The sequence below is a fragment of the Macaca mulatta genome, chromosome 7, assembly GCF_049350105.2.
Source record: "Macaca mulatta isolate MMU2019108-1 chromosome 7, T2T-MMU8v2.0, whole genome shotgun sequence".
Taxonomy (NCBI): Eukaryota; Metazoa; Chordata; class Mammalia; order Primates; family Cercopithecidae; genus Macaca; species Macaca mulatta.
In genome coordinates, this window is record NC_133412.1 from 20,555,878 (window position 1) to 20,571,686 (window position 15,809).

General features: G+C 40.5%; 1 protein-coding gene across 20 annotated transcripts in view; it reads left to right on the forward strand.

The window, feature by feature from the left end:
• The window catches only part of TMEM62 (transmembrane protein 62), a 61,176-nt gene that overhangs the window by 39,105 nt on the left and 6,262 nt on the right, over positions 1-15,809 (forward strand). For all 20 annotated transcript variants that reach the window (XM_077939196.1, XM_077939198.1, XM_077939195.1 and 17 more), the window contains 2 exons: positions 4,660-4,773; positions 9,181-9,265. In XM_077939196.1, the coding sequence (XP_077795322.1) occupies positions 4,660-4,773; positions 9,181-9,265 (199 nt within the window). The remainder of the gene's footprint in view (positions 1-4,659; positions 4,774-9,180; positions 9,266-15,809) is intronic.

The window sequence follows — 15,809 nt, forward strand, 5'->3', positions numbered from 1 at the left end:
AATATAAGCACATTTTGAGCAATCAAAGCTTAAAAAACACAAATGTAAGTTCTTATTGTTATTTTAAAAGTTTTTTATAATGGGAAAATTTTAAATATACAAAAGAGATAATATTATAATGAACTCCCATATATCCATCAGCCAATCTCAACAATTATCAACACATGATCAGTCTTGTTCCTTCTTTATCCCTATCTTCCCTCCCTGTACAATGATGTCATTTCATATATAAAATAATGTCATTTCATATGTAAATATGTCAATATGTATCAGTAAAAGATAAGGACTATTTTGGCCGGGCACGGTGGCTCACGTCTGTAATCCCAGCGCTTTGGAAGCCAAGGCGGGCAGATCACGAGGTCAGGAGATAGAGACCAACCTGGCTAACACGGTGAAACCCTGTCTCTACTAAAAAATACAAAAAAGTAGCCGGGCCTGGGCGACAGAGGAAGACTCTGTCTCAAAAAAAATCAAAAGATAAGGACTATTTTTAAAAAACTTAACCATGATACCATATCATACTTGGAAGACTAACAGTAATTCTGTAATACCAAACTACCCAGCTAATGTTTGGTTATCCCAATATGTCACATAGATAGATAGACAGAAATATACATAAATAGATATGTACATTTTCATTTGGTTGGTTCAAATCGGAATCCAATCAAGACTCATACATTCCATTTAACTGACTTGTCTCTTTTGTCTCTTTTACTGTATAGATTGCCTCCCTTACCTCCCCCTTCTTTTTTTCCCCCTTAAAATTTATTTGTTTTGGAAACTGAATCTTTGGTCCTGTGGAGTTCCCTGTTTTCTGGATTTTTGCTGTTTACATCCCTGTGGTATCATTTAACATGTTCCTCTGTCCCCTTCCCCCTTAGTTTCTATAATTGGTAGTTAGATTTAGAGGTTTCATCAAATTTACATCTATTTTTTGGCAAAAGTACTTTATCTGTTTTTTTATGCTTTTAACAGGATACCCATAATATTTGGTTGTCTCTTTTTCTGTAATGTTTTTTTTGTTTTTTTTTTTTGTTTTTTTGAGACGGAGTCTCACTCTGTCGCCCGGGCTGGAGTACAGTGGCCGGATCTCAGCTCACTGCAAGCTCCGCCTCCCGGGTTTACGTCATTCTCCTGCCTCAGCCTCCCGAGTAGCTGGGACTATAGGCGCCCGCCACCTCGCCCAGCTAGTTTTTTGTATTTTTTTAGTAGAGACGGGGTTTCACTGTGTTAGCCAGGATGGTCTGGATCTCCTGGCCTCGTGATCCGCCCGTCTCGGCCTCCCAAAGTGCTGGGATTACAGGCTTGAGCCACCGCGCCCGGCCTCTTTTTCTGTAATGTTAAGATGGATCAGTGTATTCAGCTTTTGGTAGCCTTATCCACTGGTGTGCTGGTAAATATTTAGCAACCAGCTTGGGGCAAGTTACAGGGGTCAAGGAGAGGGGATCCTGATATGTAGCATTTCCCTGATTTGTACCAATTCTCATAATATAAATATTTCTACCATGGCTGGTTTTAAACTACCAATGCCATACTAAGTGGCCTGCAAAATTGCTGAAAACTTAACAGTTGGCTCTTGTGAGCAGTCAAGCCAGCTCCAGCACACTGCTGGCTCATCCCTCCATTAGCTTTTCTCCTAAGGGTTTTTAGTAGGCATTGATGATACTTACCTAAATCCATTTTTTTCATTAGAGTTCCAAAATGGTGATATTCAACTTTTCTTTTCTTATTATAGGAATATTAATTAGAACAGTCCTATAAAGAAAAAAATTATCTCATCTATTTGGTACCCAGATATAGAGTTCACACAGGAAATGCAAGATAAATTCTTCTTTCCCCATTGCCCCTTTACTAAACCAGTTTTCAGAATGATGAGTTGGTTCTTTAGTATCTGCCAAAGGTGACTGAGTCTTTTACATTTAGTATTATTATAAATTCAAAGTTTAAAAAATATATTGATGTATGAAAACATACTTGATGTATTTCAGTCCATTGCATTTATTCTTTTCGATGCTCAAATTGTTCCACCTTTGGCTAGTGGGAGCCTCTTCATGTTGACTACTAAGCCCTTTGACACAATCCCAGTAGTCTTTGTTCATTTTCTTACTTTCTGGTTTGATAAGATATTCCAAGCTTTTCTTATGCACTTTTTTCTTTAAATTTTTTTTTAAAGTTTTACTTTCTGTGAGTACATAGTAGGTGTGTTTATCTATGGGTTACATGAGGTGTTTTGATACAGGCACGCAATGCATAATAATCACATCATTGAAAATGGAGTAGTCATCCTCTCAAGCATTCGTCCTTGTTTTACAAACAGTCCAATAACACTCTTTTAGTTATTTATTTATTTATTTTTGAGACGGAGTCTTGCTCTGTCGCCCAGGCTGGAGTGCAGTGGCGCGATCTCGGCTCACTGCAAGCTCCGCCTCCCAGGTTTACGCCATTCTCCTGCCTCAGCCTCCCAAGTAGCTGGGACTACAGGCGCCCGCCACCTCGCCCGTCTAGTTTTTTGTATTTTTGTAGAGACGGGGTTTCACTGTGTTAGCCAGGATGGTCTCGATCTCCTGACCTTGTGATCCGCCCGTCTCGGCCTCCCAAAGTGCCGGGATTACAGGCTTGAGCCACGCGCCCGGCCTCTTTTAGTTATTTTTAAAAGTACAATTAGGTTATTGACTCTAGTCACTCTGTTGTGCTATCAAATAGTAGGTCTTGTTCGTTCTTTCCATCTATGTTTTTTTTTTTTTTTGAGACAGAGTCTCGCTCTGTCACCCAGGCTGGAGTGCAGTGGCCGGATCTCAGCTCACTGCAAGCTCCGCCTCCCGGGTTCACGCCATTCTCCTGCCTCAGCCTCCCGAGTAGCTGGGACTACAGGCGCCTGCCACCTCGCCCGGCTAAGTTTTTGTATTTTTAGTAGAGACGGGGTTTCACTGTGTTAGCCAGGATGGTCTCGATCTCCTGACCTCGTGATCCGCCCGTCTCGGCCTCCCAAAGTGCTGGGATTACAGGCTTGAGCCACCTCGCCCGGCCCCATCTATGTTTTTTGTACCGATTAACCATCCCCACCTCCCTCCCACTGCCCCCTTACTACCCTTTCCAGCCTCTGGTAACCATCCTTCTACTCTCTGTGTCCATGAGTTCAATTGTTTTGATATTTGGGTCCCATAAGTGAGAACATGTGATGTTTGTCTTTCTGTCCCTGGCTTATTTTACTTACCATAGTGATCTCCAGTTCCATCCATGTTGTTGTAAATGACAGGATCTTATTCTTTTTTAATGGCTGAATAGTACCCTATTATGTATGTATACCTCATTTTCTTTATCCATTCATCTGTTGATGGACACTTAGGTTGCTTCCAAATCTTATTTTGAACAGTGCTGCAGCAAACACGGGAGTGCAGGTATCTCTTCTTGTGCACTTCCTATTCAAGAACCGAAATGAGCTGTTTCCCTAAAGAGCACTGGTTTCTTGTAGTGAGAAATGCTATTTTGAGACCATAATCTGGGCACCAGCCTAGCTAGCTCATTACTGTTAGCTTTGTTGTTATTTCTAGGCCTTTTTAGGGAACAGAGGGAAATACAGATTTTTTTTTTTAAAGGGAAAATAGGTTGTGAGTGCATGCTAATATTTCCTATTTAAATGTAGAATTATAGGTTTTGAACATTTTTTCTTTTTTTCTTTTTTTGACAGAGTCTCACTCTGTCACCCAGGCTGAAATGCAGTGGTGCAATCTTGGCTCACTGCAAGCTGTGCTTCCTGGGTTCAACCAATTCTCCTGCCTCAGCCCTCTGAGTAGCTAGGATTACAGGTGCATACCACCACGCCTGGCTAATTTTTTGCATTTTTTTTTTTTTTTTTGAGACGGAGTCTCGCTCTGCTGCCCAGGCTGGAGTGCAGTGGCCGGATCTCAGCTCACTGCAAGCTCCGCCTCCCGGGTTTACGCCATTCTCCTGCCTCAGCCTCCCGAGTAGCTGGGACTACAGGCGCCCGCCACCTCGCCCGGCTAGTTTTTTGTATTTTTTAGTAGAGACGGGGTTTCACCATGTTAGCCAGGATGGTCTCGATCTCCCGACCTCGTGATCCGCCCGTCTCGGCCTCCCAAAGTGCTGGGATTACAGGCTTGAGCCACCGCGCCCGGCATTTTTTGCATTTTTAATAGAGATGGGGTTTCACTATGTTGGCCAGGCTGGTCTCGAATTCCTGGCCTCATGTGATCCGCCTGCCTCTGCCTCCCAAAGTGCTGGGATTACAAGCATGAGCCACCTCACCTGGCCTAAGAAATATTATTAAAAGTACTTATAAGGCCAGCACTTTGGGAGGCCAATGAAGGAAGATTGCTTGAGGCCAGGAGTTCAAGACCAGCTTGGGCAACATAGCAAGACCCCATCTCTAAACTAAATTTAAATATTAGCCAAGCATAGTGGTGTGTGCCTATAGTCTCGCAGCTGAATCAGAAAGATCACTTGACCACAGGAGATGAAAGCTGCAGTGAGCTATGATTGCACCACTGCACGCCAGCCTGGACAACAGACAGAAACCTTGAAAAACAACAACAACAACAACAAAGTGTAGTTATTAGAAACCTATTCTTATTATAATTTAGAACATTATAAATATTTCCATGTACATGAAAGTTACTTTTCTTCTGTGGTTATTACTAGGATTCTGCTGGAAGAAGTAAGAGTGTTCACCACATATTTTCTGCTCAAGAGAATAACCATCTTAGTTTTGATCCCCTGGCATCATTTATTCTTCGTACTGATCACTACATCATGGTAAGTGAATTCAATTAAACATTGCATATGTTACTGGATTTGGTAAATGCAGAGTCCTAAATAATATGCAGTAGTCCTTCCTTATCCATGGTTTCACTTTCCATCGTTTCAGTTACCCAAGGTCATCCATGGTCTGAAAGTATTATATATAATAAGATATTTTGAGAGACAGAGACCATAGTTCTGTAACTTTTATTATAGTATATTGTTATAGTTGTTCTATTTTATTATTATTGTTGTTGATCTACTGTGCCTAATTTATAAATTAAACTTTATCATAGGTATGTATTTATAGGAAAAAACATAATATATATAGGGTTTGGTACTATCTGTGTTTTCAGGCATCCACTGGAGGGGGGACTTAGAATGTATCCCCTGTGGATAAAGAGGGACTACTATGATCATATGACAAGAAAGTTGAATCTTTTTTTGTTTTGTTTTGTTTTGTTTTGTTTTTTGAGACGGAGTCTCGCTGTGTCTCCCAGGCTGGAGTGCAGTGGCGTGATCTCGGCTCACTGCAAGCTCCGCCTCCCGGGTTCACGCCATTCTCCCACCTCAGCCTCCCAAGTAGCTGAGACTACAGGCGCCCGCCACCACACCCGGCTAGTTTTTTGTATTTTTAGTAGAGACGGGGTTTCACCATGTTAGCCAGGATAGTCTCAATCTCCTGACCTCGTGATCCACCCGCCTCGGCCTCCCAAAGTGCTGGGATTATAGGCTTGAGCCACCGCGCCCGGCCGAAAGTTGAATCTTATAAAATTAAAGTTTAGTTATTTGTCTAGAAGAATAAAATGCTTTTTAAGTTGATTTGATTTGAATTTAAAGAAGCAGAGGCATGGATGAGTCATTTGGGATGCTATAAAACCAGGGTAACTAAGGGAATTATAACTAAGGATATCTAAGGGAATTATAACTAAGGATGCTATCAAATCAGGATGCTATAAAATCAGGATAACTAAGGGAATTATAGGGACTATGCTAACTTGGGTTAAGGCTTTTTAAAGAATATTTCTTCCCACATCAATAATATGTGCTCAATGTAGAAAACATGGAAAATTTAGAAATAAAGTGAAATCAACCACACATCTTTCTTTTATCATAATATCCATTATAACCGTTGTATTTGTCATTATGATACTCTATTTTTCACTCTTATACACACGTGTATATATATATACACATACATATACACATGTATATATGTATACACACATATATATGTATGTTTTTTTTTGGAGACAGATTTTTGCTCTTATTTCCCAGGCTGGAGTGCAAAGACTGACTTTTTTTTTGATGGGGTCCTCCCAAGTAGCTGAGACTATAGGCACATGCCAGTACAACCAGCTAATTTTTACATTTTTTTTGTAGAGACGGGGTCTTACTTTGTTGCCTAGGCTGGTCTTGAACTCCCGACTTCAAGCAATCCCCCTGCCTCTGCCTCCCAAAATGTTGGAATTACAGGCGTGAATCACTGTGCCCAGCCTTCTCATTGCTCATTAACATCCTTTTCTTTCAGATTGAAGAACTTCCTTTAGCATTTCTTACAGGGCAGGTCTGGTGTTGATGAAATCCCTCAGCTTTTGTTTGTTTGGGAAAGTCTTTATTTCTTCTTCATGTTTGAAGGATATTTTTGCTGGACATAATATTCTAAGATAAAATTATTTTCCTTCTGAATGTGTCAGGCCACTTTCTCCTAGGCTTAAGGTTTCCACTGAGAAGTCTGCTGCCAGACGTGTTGGAGCTCCTTTGTATGTTATTTGTTTCTTTTCTCTTGTTGCTTTTAAGATCCTTTCCTTATCATTGACCTTTGGGAATTTGGTTAGTAAATGCTATGAGGTAGTCTTATTTGGGTTAAAACTTCTTGGTGTTCTATGACCTTCTTGTACCTGAATATTGATATATTTCTTTAGGTTAAAAAAGTTCTCTATTATTATTTTTTTGAATAAACTTCCTACTCTGATCTCTCTCTGTACCTCCTCTTTAAGGCAAATAACTCTTAGATTTGTCCTGTTGAGGCTGTTTTCTAGATCTTGTAGGTATGCTTCATTCTTTTTTTTTTTTTTCCTTTTTTTCTCCTCTGACTGTGTATTTTCATATAGATGGTCTTTAAGCTCACTAATTCTTTCTTCTACTTGATCAGTTCTGCACATGAGAAACTCTGATGCATTTGTCAGTTTGCCAATTTAATCTTTCAGCTTCAGAATTTCTGCTTGATTTTTAAAAAATTATTGTAATGTCTTCATTAAATTTCTGTGATAAGAGGCCGGGTGTGGTGGCTCACCCCTGTAATCCCAGCACTTTGGGAGGCTGAGGTGGGCAGATCACGAGGTCAGGAGATCAAGACCATCCTGGCTAGCACGGTGAAACCCCGTCTCTACTAAAAATACAAAAAGTAACCAGGTGCGGAGGCGGGCGCCTGTAATCCCAGCTACTTGGGAGGCTGAGGCAGGAGAATGGCATGAACCCAGGAGGCGGAGCTTGTAGTGAGCCAAGATTGTGCCACTGCACTCCAGCCTGGGTGACAGAGCAAGACTCCGTCTCAAAAAAATAAATAGATAAAATAAAAATAAATAAATAAATAAATTTCTGTGATAGGAATCTGAATTCCATTTCTGTGTTTTCATGTAGTTCATTGAGCTTCCTCAAAACAGCTATTCTGAATTCCGTTTGAAAGTTCACGTATCTCTGTCACACCAGGAATGATCACTGGTGCCTTATTTAGTTCATTTGGTGAGGTCATGTTTTCCTGGATGTTCTTGAGGCTTGTGGATGTTTGTCAGTGTCTGGGCCTTGAAGAGTTAGGTATTTATTCTAATTTTTGTAGTCTGGGCTTGTTTGTACTCATCCTTCTTGAGGAGGCTTTCCAGGTATTCAAAGACAATTGAGGGTTGTGATCTAAGCCTTTGGTCACTGCAGCCCTATCTGTACAAGGGGGCACCCCAAGCCCAGTAATGCTACAACTCTTGCAGCCTTACATGCGCTTGGTGGGCTTGGGTAAGAACTGGGAGAATTCTCTTGATTACCAGGCAGTCTTTTGTGTTCTTTCCTCACTTTTCCCCAAGCAGAAGGAGCCTCTCTCTCTCTTTGCTGGCCTGCCTGGATATGTGGGAGAGGTGACCACGGTTTGTACCGTTCTGGGTCACACCTGAATTCACCATAGTACTGGGTCTTGTCCAAGGTCTGTGGTGACTACTGCTTGGCTACTGCTGATGTTTATTCAAGGCCCAGGGGCTCTTTAGTCAGCAGATGGTGAATCTTGCCAGGACATGGTCTTTCTCTTCAACACAGCAGGTTCTCTTCTGGCCCAGGCTGAGTCTAGAAATGCCAGCCAGGAGTGAGGGCCTGGACTCAGGGCCTTCAGGAATCTGCTCAGTGCTTTATTTTACTGTGGCTGAGCTGGTATCCAGGTGGCAAAACAAAGTCCTCTTTACTTTTCTCTCTTCTTTCCACAAGAGGAAGGAGTCTCTCCTGGAGCTGTACTGTCTGGAGAGTTGGGGGATGGGTGACACAAGTACTCCCCTGGCCACCACAACTGGTGTCTCACAGGGTCACGTGCACTCCATTTCCACTGGCTCTGAGTCCAGCGTAGTACCCAGATTTGCCCAAGCACTGAAGTCCTTGTGACGTGACTGCCTTTCAAGTTTATTCAGGACCCCAGGGCATTTGTTTAGTCATCTGGCGCTGGAGCTAGCTGAAACTCAGGTTCCTACCACTGAGGCAGAGGATTCCCCTCTGGCAAGGGCCAGCTTAAATGCTCCCTCTGTGGGTGCTGGCAGAATTCTGCCCTGTGTTGTGTTCCCCTGTGACAGCACTGAGTTCCAACACAAAGTCCCACAGTCATTTTGCGCTCTCCCATGAGTGCCCAGATGATCTCTGCCACAGAATGGGGGAAAGGTGGTGTAGGCAATGAAGTACTGTGTTGTCTACCCTTTTTAGTGCCTCTTTCCTTGATATGATGTTAAAACCAGGTACTGTGATCACTCATCTGATTTTTGGTTCTTATGAAAGTGCTTTCTTGTGGGGATAGTTGTTCAGTTTGCTGTTCTGACGGGGAAGGGGTGGATGATTGCTGGAGGGTTCTATTTGGCCATCTTGCTATACCTCCTCCAAAAGGGGCTTGTTATGAATAACAATAGGTATTCCTTTTACTTTATCACTCTAGAGCTGTTTCAGGAACCAGAGACAAAATCCAAATGTTATAATAATATGCTGCTATCACTGCTATCACTTAGAAAATTACAAGGATTTTAGGAGCTCTGACCAGTGGGGACAAAGACCAAAATATGTATTTCTTCTATCACAGTATCACAGATGCCATTTCCATTTTTGTTAATAAGGCCACTTTAAAAATCTTAACTGAAAGTGTACGCATGTATCTATTTCACATTAACATCTATTTCCCTGCAGGCCCGGATCCTTTTTGTGCTAATTGTGCTGAGCCAGCTCACCATTCTCATTACATTTAGATATCGAGGATACCCAGAGCTTAAAGGTTAGTTATGGTTCCTTTTATTCCTATAAGCCTTGTTCATGGAAAAACCAAACTCCGTAAAATATTTTAAAGAGGTTTATTCTGAGCCAATATGAATGACTATGGCCCAGGGAAAACACAAACTCAAGAAGCCTTGAGTAAATGGTCCTGAGGCAGTTGGATTACAGTCGGGATTTATACATTTTATGGAGGCAGGAGTTATAGGAAAAGACATAGATCAATACACGGAAGGTATGCACTGCTTCGGCCCCAAAAGTTGGGATGTCTTGAAGTCGGGGCTCACAGGTTATACGGGGATTCAGAGATTCTTTAATTTGCAGTTGGTTACAGGACTGAGGCTCAGTCTAAAACTTGTCAGCAGAAAGGAATTTCTGTTTACGTTAAGATAAGGATGTTATGTCAGCCACAATATACTGGGTGAAAAATGACCTGTTTAGCAAGATTGATGTCCTGCAGGCATTAGATCTTGTTTATAATTTGGTATCTTGTTGTGACAGAGTCTGTTTTGTCAGTCTTATGATCTCTATTTTAACATTAATGGTGGTCTGTTGTTGTGCCCAAACTCTAAAAGGGAGGGAGTATGACAAGGTATGTCCAACCTCCCTTTCTATCGTGGCTGAGAACTCAATTTTTAAGGTTTCTTTGGGGTCCCCTTGGCCAAGAGACATCCCAAAATTAGTTCAGGGTCAAAAAAGACTTAATTTATAAATTGATCGTTGGTAGGCATGCCAAAGATGTCAAAAGGTTTAAAACACTTGGTCAGAATAAGAATAGATGTCATCGTGAAGTAATAGTCACTCACTTAAACAGAGTGACAATTAAAAGACTTCAAAAACAATACAGAAAGTTCTGTGGCTGTAAACAAACAAACAAAAACCTTTCAAAGCTCAGTTTTCCTAAGAAATATTAAAAAAAAAATAAGGATAATATGAAACATAGGAAATTATCTTGATAAAATGTAAAATCTTTGTTTCTTAGTTCAGCTCCCAAAAAAGTAAAGAAAAAAAACCTTCCTGACGTGTGATTGCTGCTCCTTATGGAAAGCCTATTTAGATAACCTGGAAGTGAAACCCGATGGAAAGATACTTAAATATAGTCAGACATAGGAAGAGCATGCGTCCAAGCTTATATGTATACACTATATTACAGAGGGACATAAACAAGAAAACTAGTACCTTGAGCAGGGGAATACAGGGCTTTTAGAAAAAGCATGGGAAATTTCCTGGTTATGTGGACAATTCAGAAACATCAAGAAAAGCCAAGAGTACAGAATCAAGTTATATTGGAGGAAAACATTGGTCTATAAACTTTAAAGCTGCCATTCAGAAGATGCTTGAAAATTAAATTTTAAAGAAACAGATTTTAGAATTAAGTCAAAACCTCTTGTGGCTGGGCGTGGCGGCTCACACCTGTAATCTCACCACTGTGGTGTGGGAGGCCGAGGTGGGCAGATCACAGGAGATCAGGAGTTTGAGACCAGCCTGGCCGACATGGTGAAACCTCGTCTCTACTAAAAATACAAAAATTAGCCAGGCATGATGGCACGCACCTGTAGTTCTAGCTACTCAGGAGGCTGAGGCATGAGAATTGCTTGAACTCGGGAGGCAGACGTTGCAGTGAGCCGAGATCACGTCGCTGCACTCCAGCTTGGGCAACAGAGTGAGACTCTGTCCTTAAAAAAAAAAAAAAAGTTCCCTTCAAATTCCAACCATCCTGATGATATAAAACTTCCATTACAGGACCCATCCTTCATAAACCTTCCACAGCTTGCTTAGACCTTCCATTATTCTCCTAAACTTCTAGTCTTTGTCCTATATTTTCCCCCCTTTTATATTAGAATAACTAGTTATTTTACCTTAAGACAAAAAATTACTTAAAAATTTTTTATTCCTTTATATTGAGACCACATAAAATTCTTTCTCATATAAAAATTATTGGTTTCATATTAATAAAATCTTTTTTTTTTTTTCTTTTTTGAGACGGAGTCTGGCTCTGTCGCCCAGGCTGGGGTGCAATGGCGCAATCTTGGCTCACTGCAAGCTCTGCCTCCTGGGTTCACGCCATTCTCCTGCCTCAGCCTCCCAAGTAGCTGGGACTACAGGCGCCCGCCACTGCACCTGGCTAATTTTTTGTATTTTTAGTAGAGACTGGGTTTCACCGTGTTAGCCAGGTTGGTCTTGATCTCCTGACCTCATGATCCACCTGCATCAGCCTCCCAAAGTGCTGGGATTACAGGCATGAGCCACCGTGCCCAGCCTTAATAAAAACTTTGAATTTTTAGTAACCTTAAGCTTTAAGTTACTCAGGAAGTAAGTAGTTTTGAACTGTTATATATTAACATCTCATGAATATATAGTTTATAATCTCTAAAACAATTTTTTTATGGAACAATTTTTGAATGTGGAATTTACTATTTACTAATAGACCCAAGTACGTTTTATCTTTCTATACAATTTAAGAAACCAAGAACAAACTTATACTAATGTTTAGCAATTTATGTTCAGCATTTTATCTTACTTAGAAATGACTCAGACATTTCATGAGTATTTATTAATTAATTTAATATAATGTAACTTTAGGATTTAAAATCACATGAAAAGTTAATTTATAAATGTATCACATTTACATTCATTGAATTTATTTTTTAACTACACATAGATTACTTATGAAAACTAAGATATTAGATAGAGTTAGTCATTATGTCAAGGTATCTTTCTGTTAATCATTTTTACAGCATGTGAATTTCGGGTGTTCACCTAAGTAAAAATCTTAAAGCTAACTATATAAATATTTTGCCAAAACCTGAAAACAGCTATTTTCATTAAATCAACTATATTAGTTTTACTTATCAAAGACTTACACAAGGATCATTCTGATTTTAGGCTGAATATATAGTTTTGTAACCTTTTGGTCAAATCCTGGCAGCTTAAAACATCCAGCACAGACAAATGCAAAACTATCTGATCAGTAAACCCAGGCAAAAATGTATGCTGATAATTCTGAAGACATTTCTATTTTTATCAACAAATTTAAAGTCAGGTTATTTATGAAAGATTTACTTAAGTCACATGAACTTGCAGGCATTTGAGTTAATCACTATATTTTGATAGAAAAATATATACATATAACATACTGATATTAAAAAAATTAAAAGCATATAGACTATCAAAAATAAAGATCTTACAGGAAGACCTTACTACAGTTTTTAACCTTAAAAATCGAGTCTTTTTTTTTTTTTTTTTTTTTTTTGAGACGGAGTCTCGCTGTGTCACCCAGGCTGGAGTGCAGTGGCGCAATCTCGGCTCACTGCAAGCTCCGCCTCCCGGGTTTAGGCCATTCTCCTGCCTCAGCCTCCCGAGTAGCTGGGACTACAGGCGCCTGCCACCTCGCCTGGCTAGTTTTTTTGTATTTTTTAGTAGAGACGGGGTTTCACCGTGTTAGCCAGGATGGTCTCGATCTCCTGACCTCGTGATCCGCCCATCTCAGCCTCCCAAAGTGCTGGGATTACAGGCTTGAGCCACCGTGCCCGGCCTCGAGTCATTTTTTAGTAATCATCAGTCTTCACTCCTAATGGGAACATATTATTAAAACCCATTAATTCAGGTCAGGTGCAGTGGCTCATGCCTGTAATCCCAGTACTTTGGGAGGCCGAGGCGGGTGGATCACTTGAGGTCAGGAGTTCAAGAGCACCCTGGCCAACATGGTGAAACCTTGACTCTACTAAAATTACAAAAAATAGCCAGGCATGGAAGGCAGAGCTTGCAGTGAGCCAAGGTCGCACCACTGCACTCCAGCCTGGGTGACAGAACAAGACTCCGTCAAAAAAAAAAGAAAAAAGAAAAATAGCCGGGTGTGGTGGCACATGCCTGTAATCCCAGTTACTCAGGAGGCTGAGGCAGGAGAATCACTTGAACTGGGGAGGCAGAGGTTGCGGTGAGCCAAGATTGCGCCACTGCACTCCAGCCTGGGCAAAAGAGTGAGACTCTGTCTCAAAAAACAAAACAAAACAAAAAACAAAACAACCCATTAATTCTTTCTTCAAATGTTTCTTTTCCTTTTGAAAGGTCACCAGTGCCATGTCAGTGTCACCTCTCTGGATTCCTGAATAGACTCTTAATTCCTGCTCCTATATCCAGTCTGTCTATCTAATTCATCCTCTTAATTATTAGCCAATTATCCTTCTCATGGCATCTCATCCACAGATCACTTCTGTATGCAAAAGCCTTTAGTGACTTTCCAGAACGCACTGAATAAAGGTCAGACATCTCTGCAAGACATTAAAAATCTTCCACAATCTATTCCTGTTTAACTAGCCATGTCTTCAACCAGTTACCTGTATTTTAGCCTAGATACTTTTTCACTGTTCCCTATACATACCGTGCTCATTTCTGCTTCTGTACTTTTGCTCATAGTATTATCCCTACTTTATATTTTTCTAAACTTACCTAAATCTTAGCCTCCTGTAAGGCTTACCTTAAGACCTCTTTTGTCATACCGTTTTCTCCAGCCATTCCAGGCCATAATGAGCTTTTGCTTATCTGAATCCCTATAGTCCTTTCTCACAATTAATTCTATACTTAATTAGCCACTTTGCTTTATATAACCACTTCGAATGTATATACATTTTCTCCTTAACCAGATTAAGTTCCTCAATGCAGGAACTCTTTTTTTTTTTTTTGACAGTCTCGCTGTGAACCCCAAGCTGGAGTGCAGTGGTATGATCTCAGCTCACTGCAATCTCTGCCACCTGGCTTCTCAATCAATTCTCTTGCCTCAGCCTCCCAAGTAGCTGGTACTACAGACATGCACCACCACACCCAGCTAATTTTTGTTTTTTTTTTTGTTTTTTTTTTTAAGTAGAGACGGGGTTTCACCATGTTGGCTAGGCTGGTCTCAAACTCCTGACCTCAGGTGGATCCGCCCACCTCAGACTCCCAAAGTGCTGGGATTACAGGTGTGAGCCACTGTGCCCGTCTTCAGTGTAGGCACTCTTGCTTCCTAGTTATCTTCTGTTTCCCACAGCCCCCAGCACTGAATTTGTACATAACAGACAATAAATACTTGTTGAATCAAATTTTCCTGATTCCTTCTTAATTTGGATGAAATCCCTGGGATCAAGGACTGATGATAGAGAAGGGGAGTATTGTAGTAGTGATTAAACGGTAACATGATTAACTGAATAGGTACAGTACACATCCTACGGAATGTTTTTCTGCTTATATTTATTTTAAAAATTCTATGAAAAAGTTCAAGAAGCATTATTATACGTGTGTATTTTCCTGAACATAATGTAAATAAATAAATATTTGAGGTCCCCAGCCTCTTATATGGGGCTCTCAATATCTTTATATAGTTATTTAAATTTGAAACATATTTTAACCTACATTGTTTCACTTAATCCTTAAAACATTCCTGTGAGGTAGGTGCTATTGACCCCATTTTAAAGATTAGAAAACAAAGGTTTGGGGAGGTTATGTAAATTGTCCAAGGTTTGATAGCTAATAAGAGATAGAGGAGAGACTCCAAACCCAAGGCTTCTGACCCCAGGTCAGTTCTTTCCTCTAAATAAGACTTTTCAACTTTGGTTGTACCTTAGAATCCACTGGGGGAACTTCTGAAATTTCAGTACCTACGACAGCATTCTATACCAATTACATCAGAGTCTCTAGGGTGGGACCTAAGCGTCAGTACCTTTTAAAGCTCCCCGGATGATTCCAATGTACAGTCAAGACTGAGAAGCACGGCTCTGTCAAAAGCAGTATTTCTCAATCCTGACTGCTTAGAATCACTGAGTTGCTGCCTAAGGTCTCCCTCTACCCCAGGAAGATTAAATCAGAATCTCTGGAGGGTGAGATATAAGCATGAGTATTTTCTAAAAGTTCCCCTAGGTTATTCTAATGTGCAGCCAAAATGGAGAATAATTACTTAAAATTTAAAGAATAGCTGCCTCTAAGGCTAAAGGATTTCTTAAAATAATAAATAATTGTTATTCTATCTGAATATGTAGGCTAATACTTTGAGAAGTACAGACTAGGACAAAAAAGAAGCTGAGAGAGTAACACACAAAGTAGGAAAGGTCATGCATTATTAGGCTTTGCATAAAATTGTTAGGCTGAGCAAGGTTATAAGTGTAAAATGAATGTGCTGGCCTTTTAGCAAAGATATGACTTATTTAACTTACATTGGACTGTCTTTCATTGGGACTAGTCCTTTAAATATTTTTTACCAGTAGTGTTGCTTAGTGTATACTGAGCTTCCTTTCATAGTCCTCAGCTGACTGGTTTATGATCAGCCACATGCATGGGTGACATGGCTGGCTGGGGCTGAGGATCCGTGGTACTGTAGACTGTGGCTGCAGAATGGAGCTTCTCTGAGTCAAGCCCTTACACTTGGGCTTTTTGTCACTGTATTTTAAAATCATGCTAATTTGGAAAGTTTAGGGAAACCTTTCAATTGGAGTAAGAGGTTAGCTATGAGTTAAGAACTGTATAAAGTACAGGAAAGGACTATATTTGGACAGATACTCATATCTATGATTAGAATG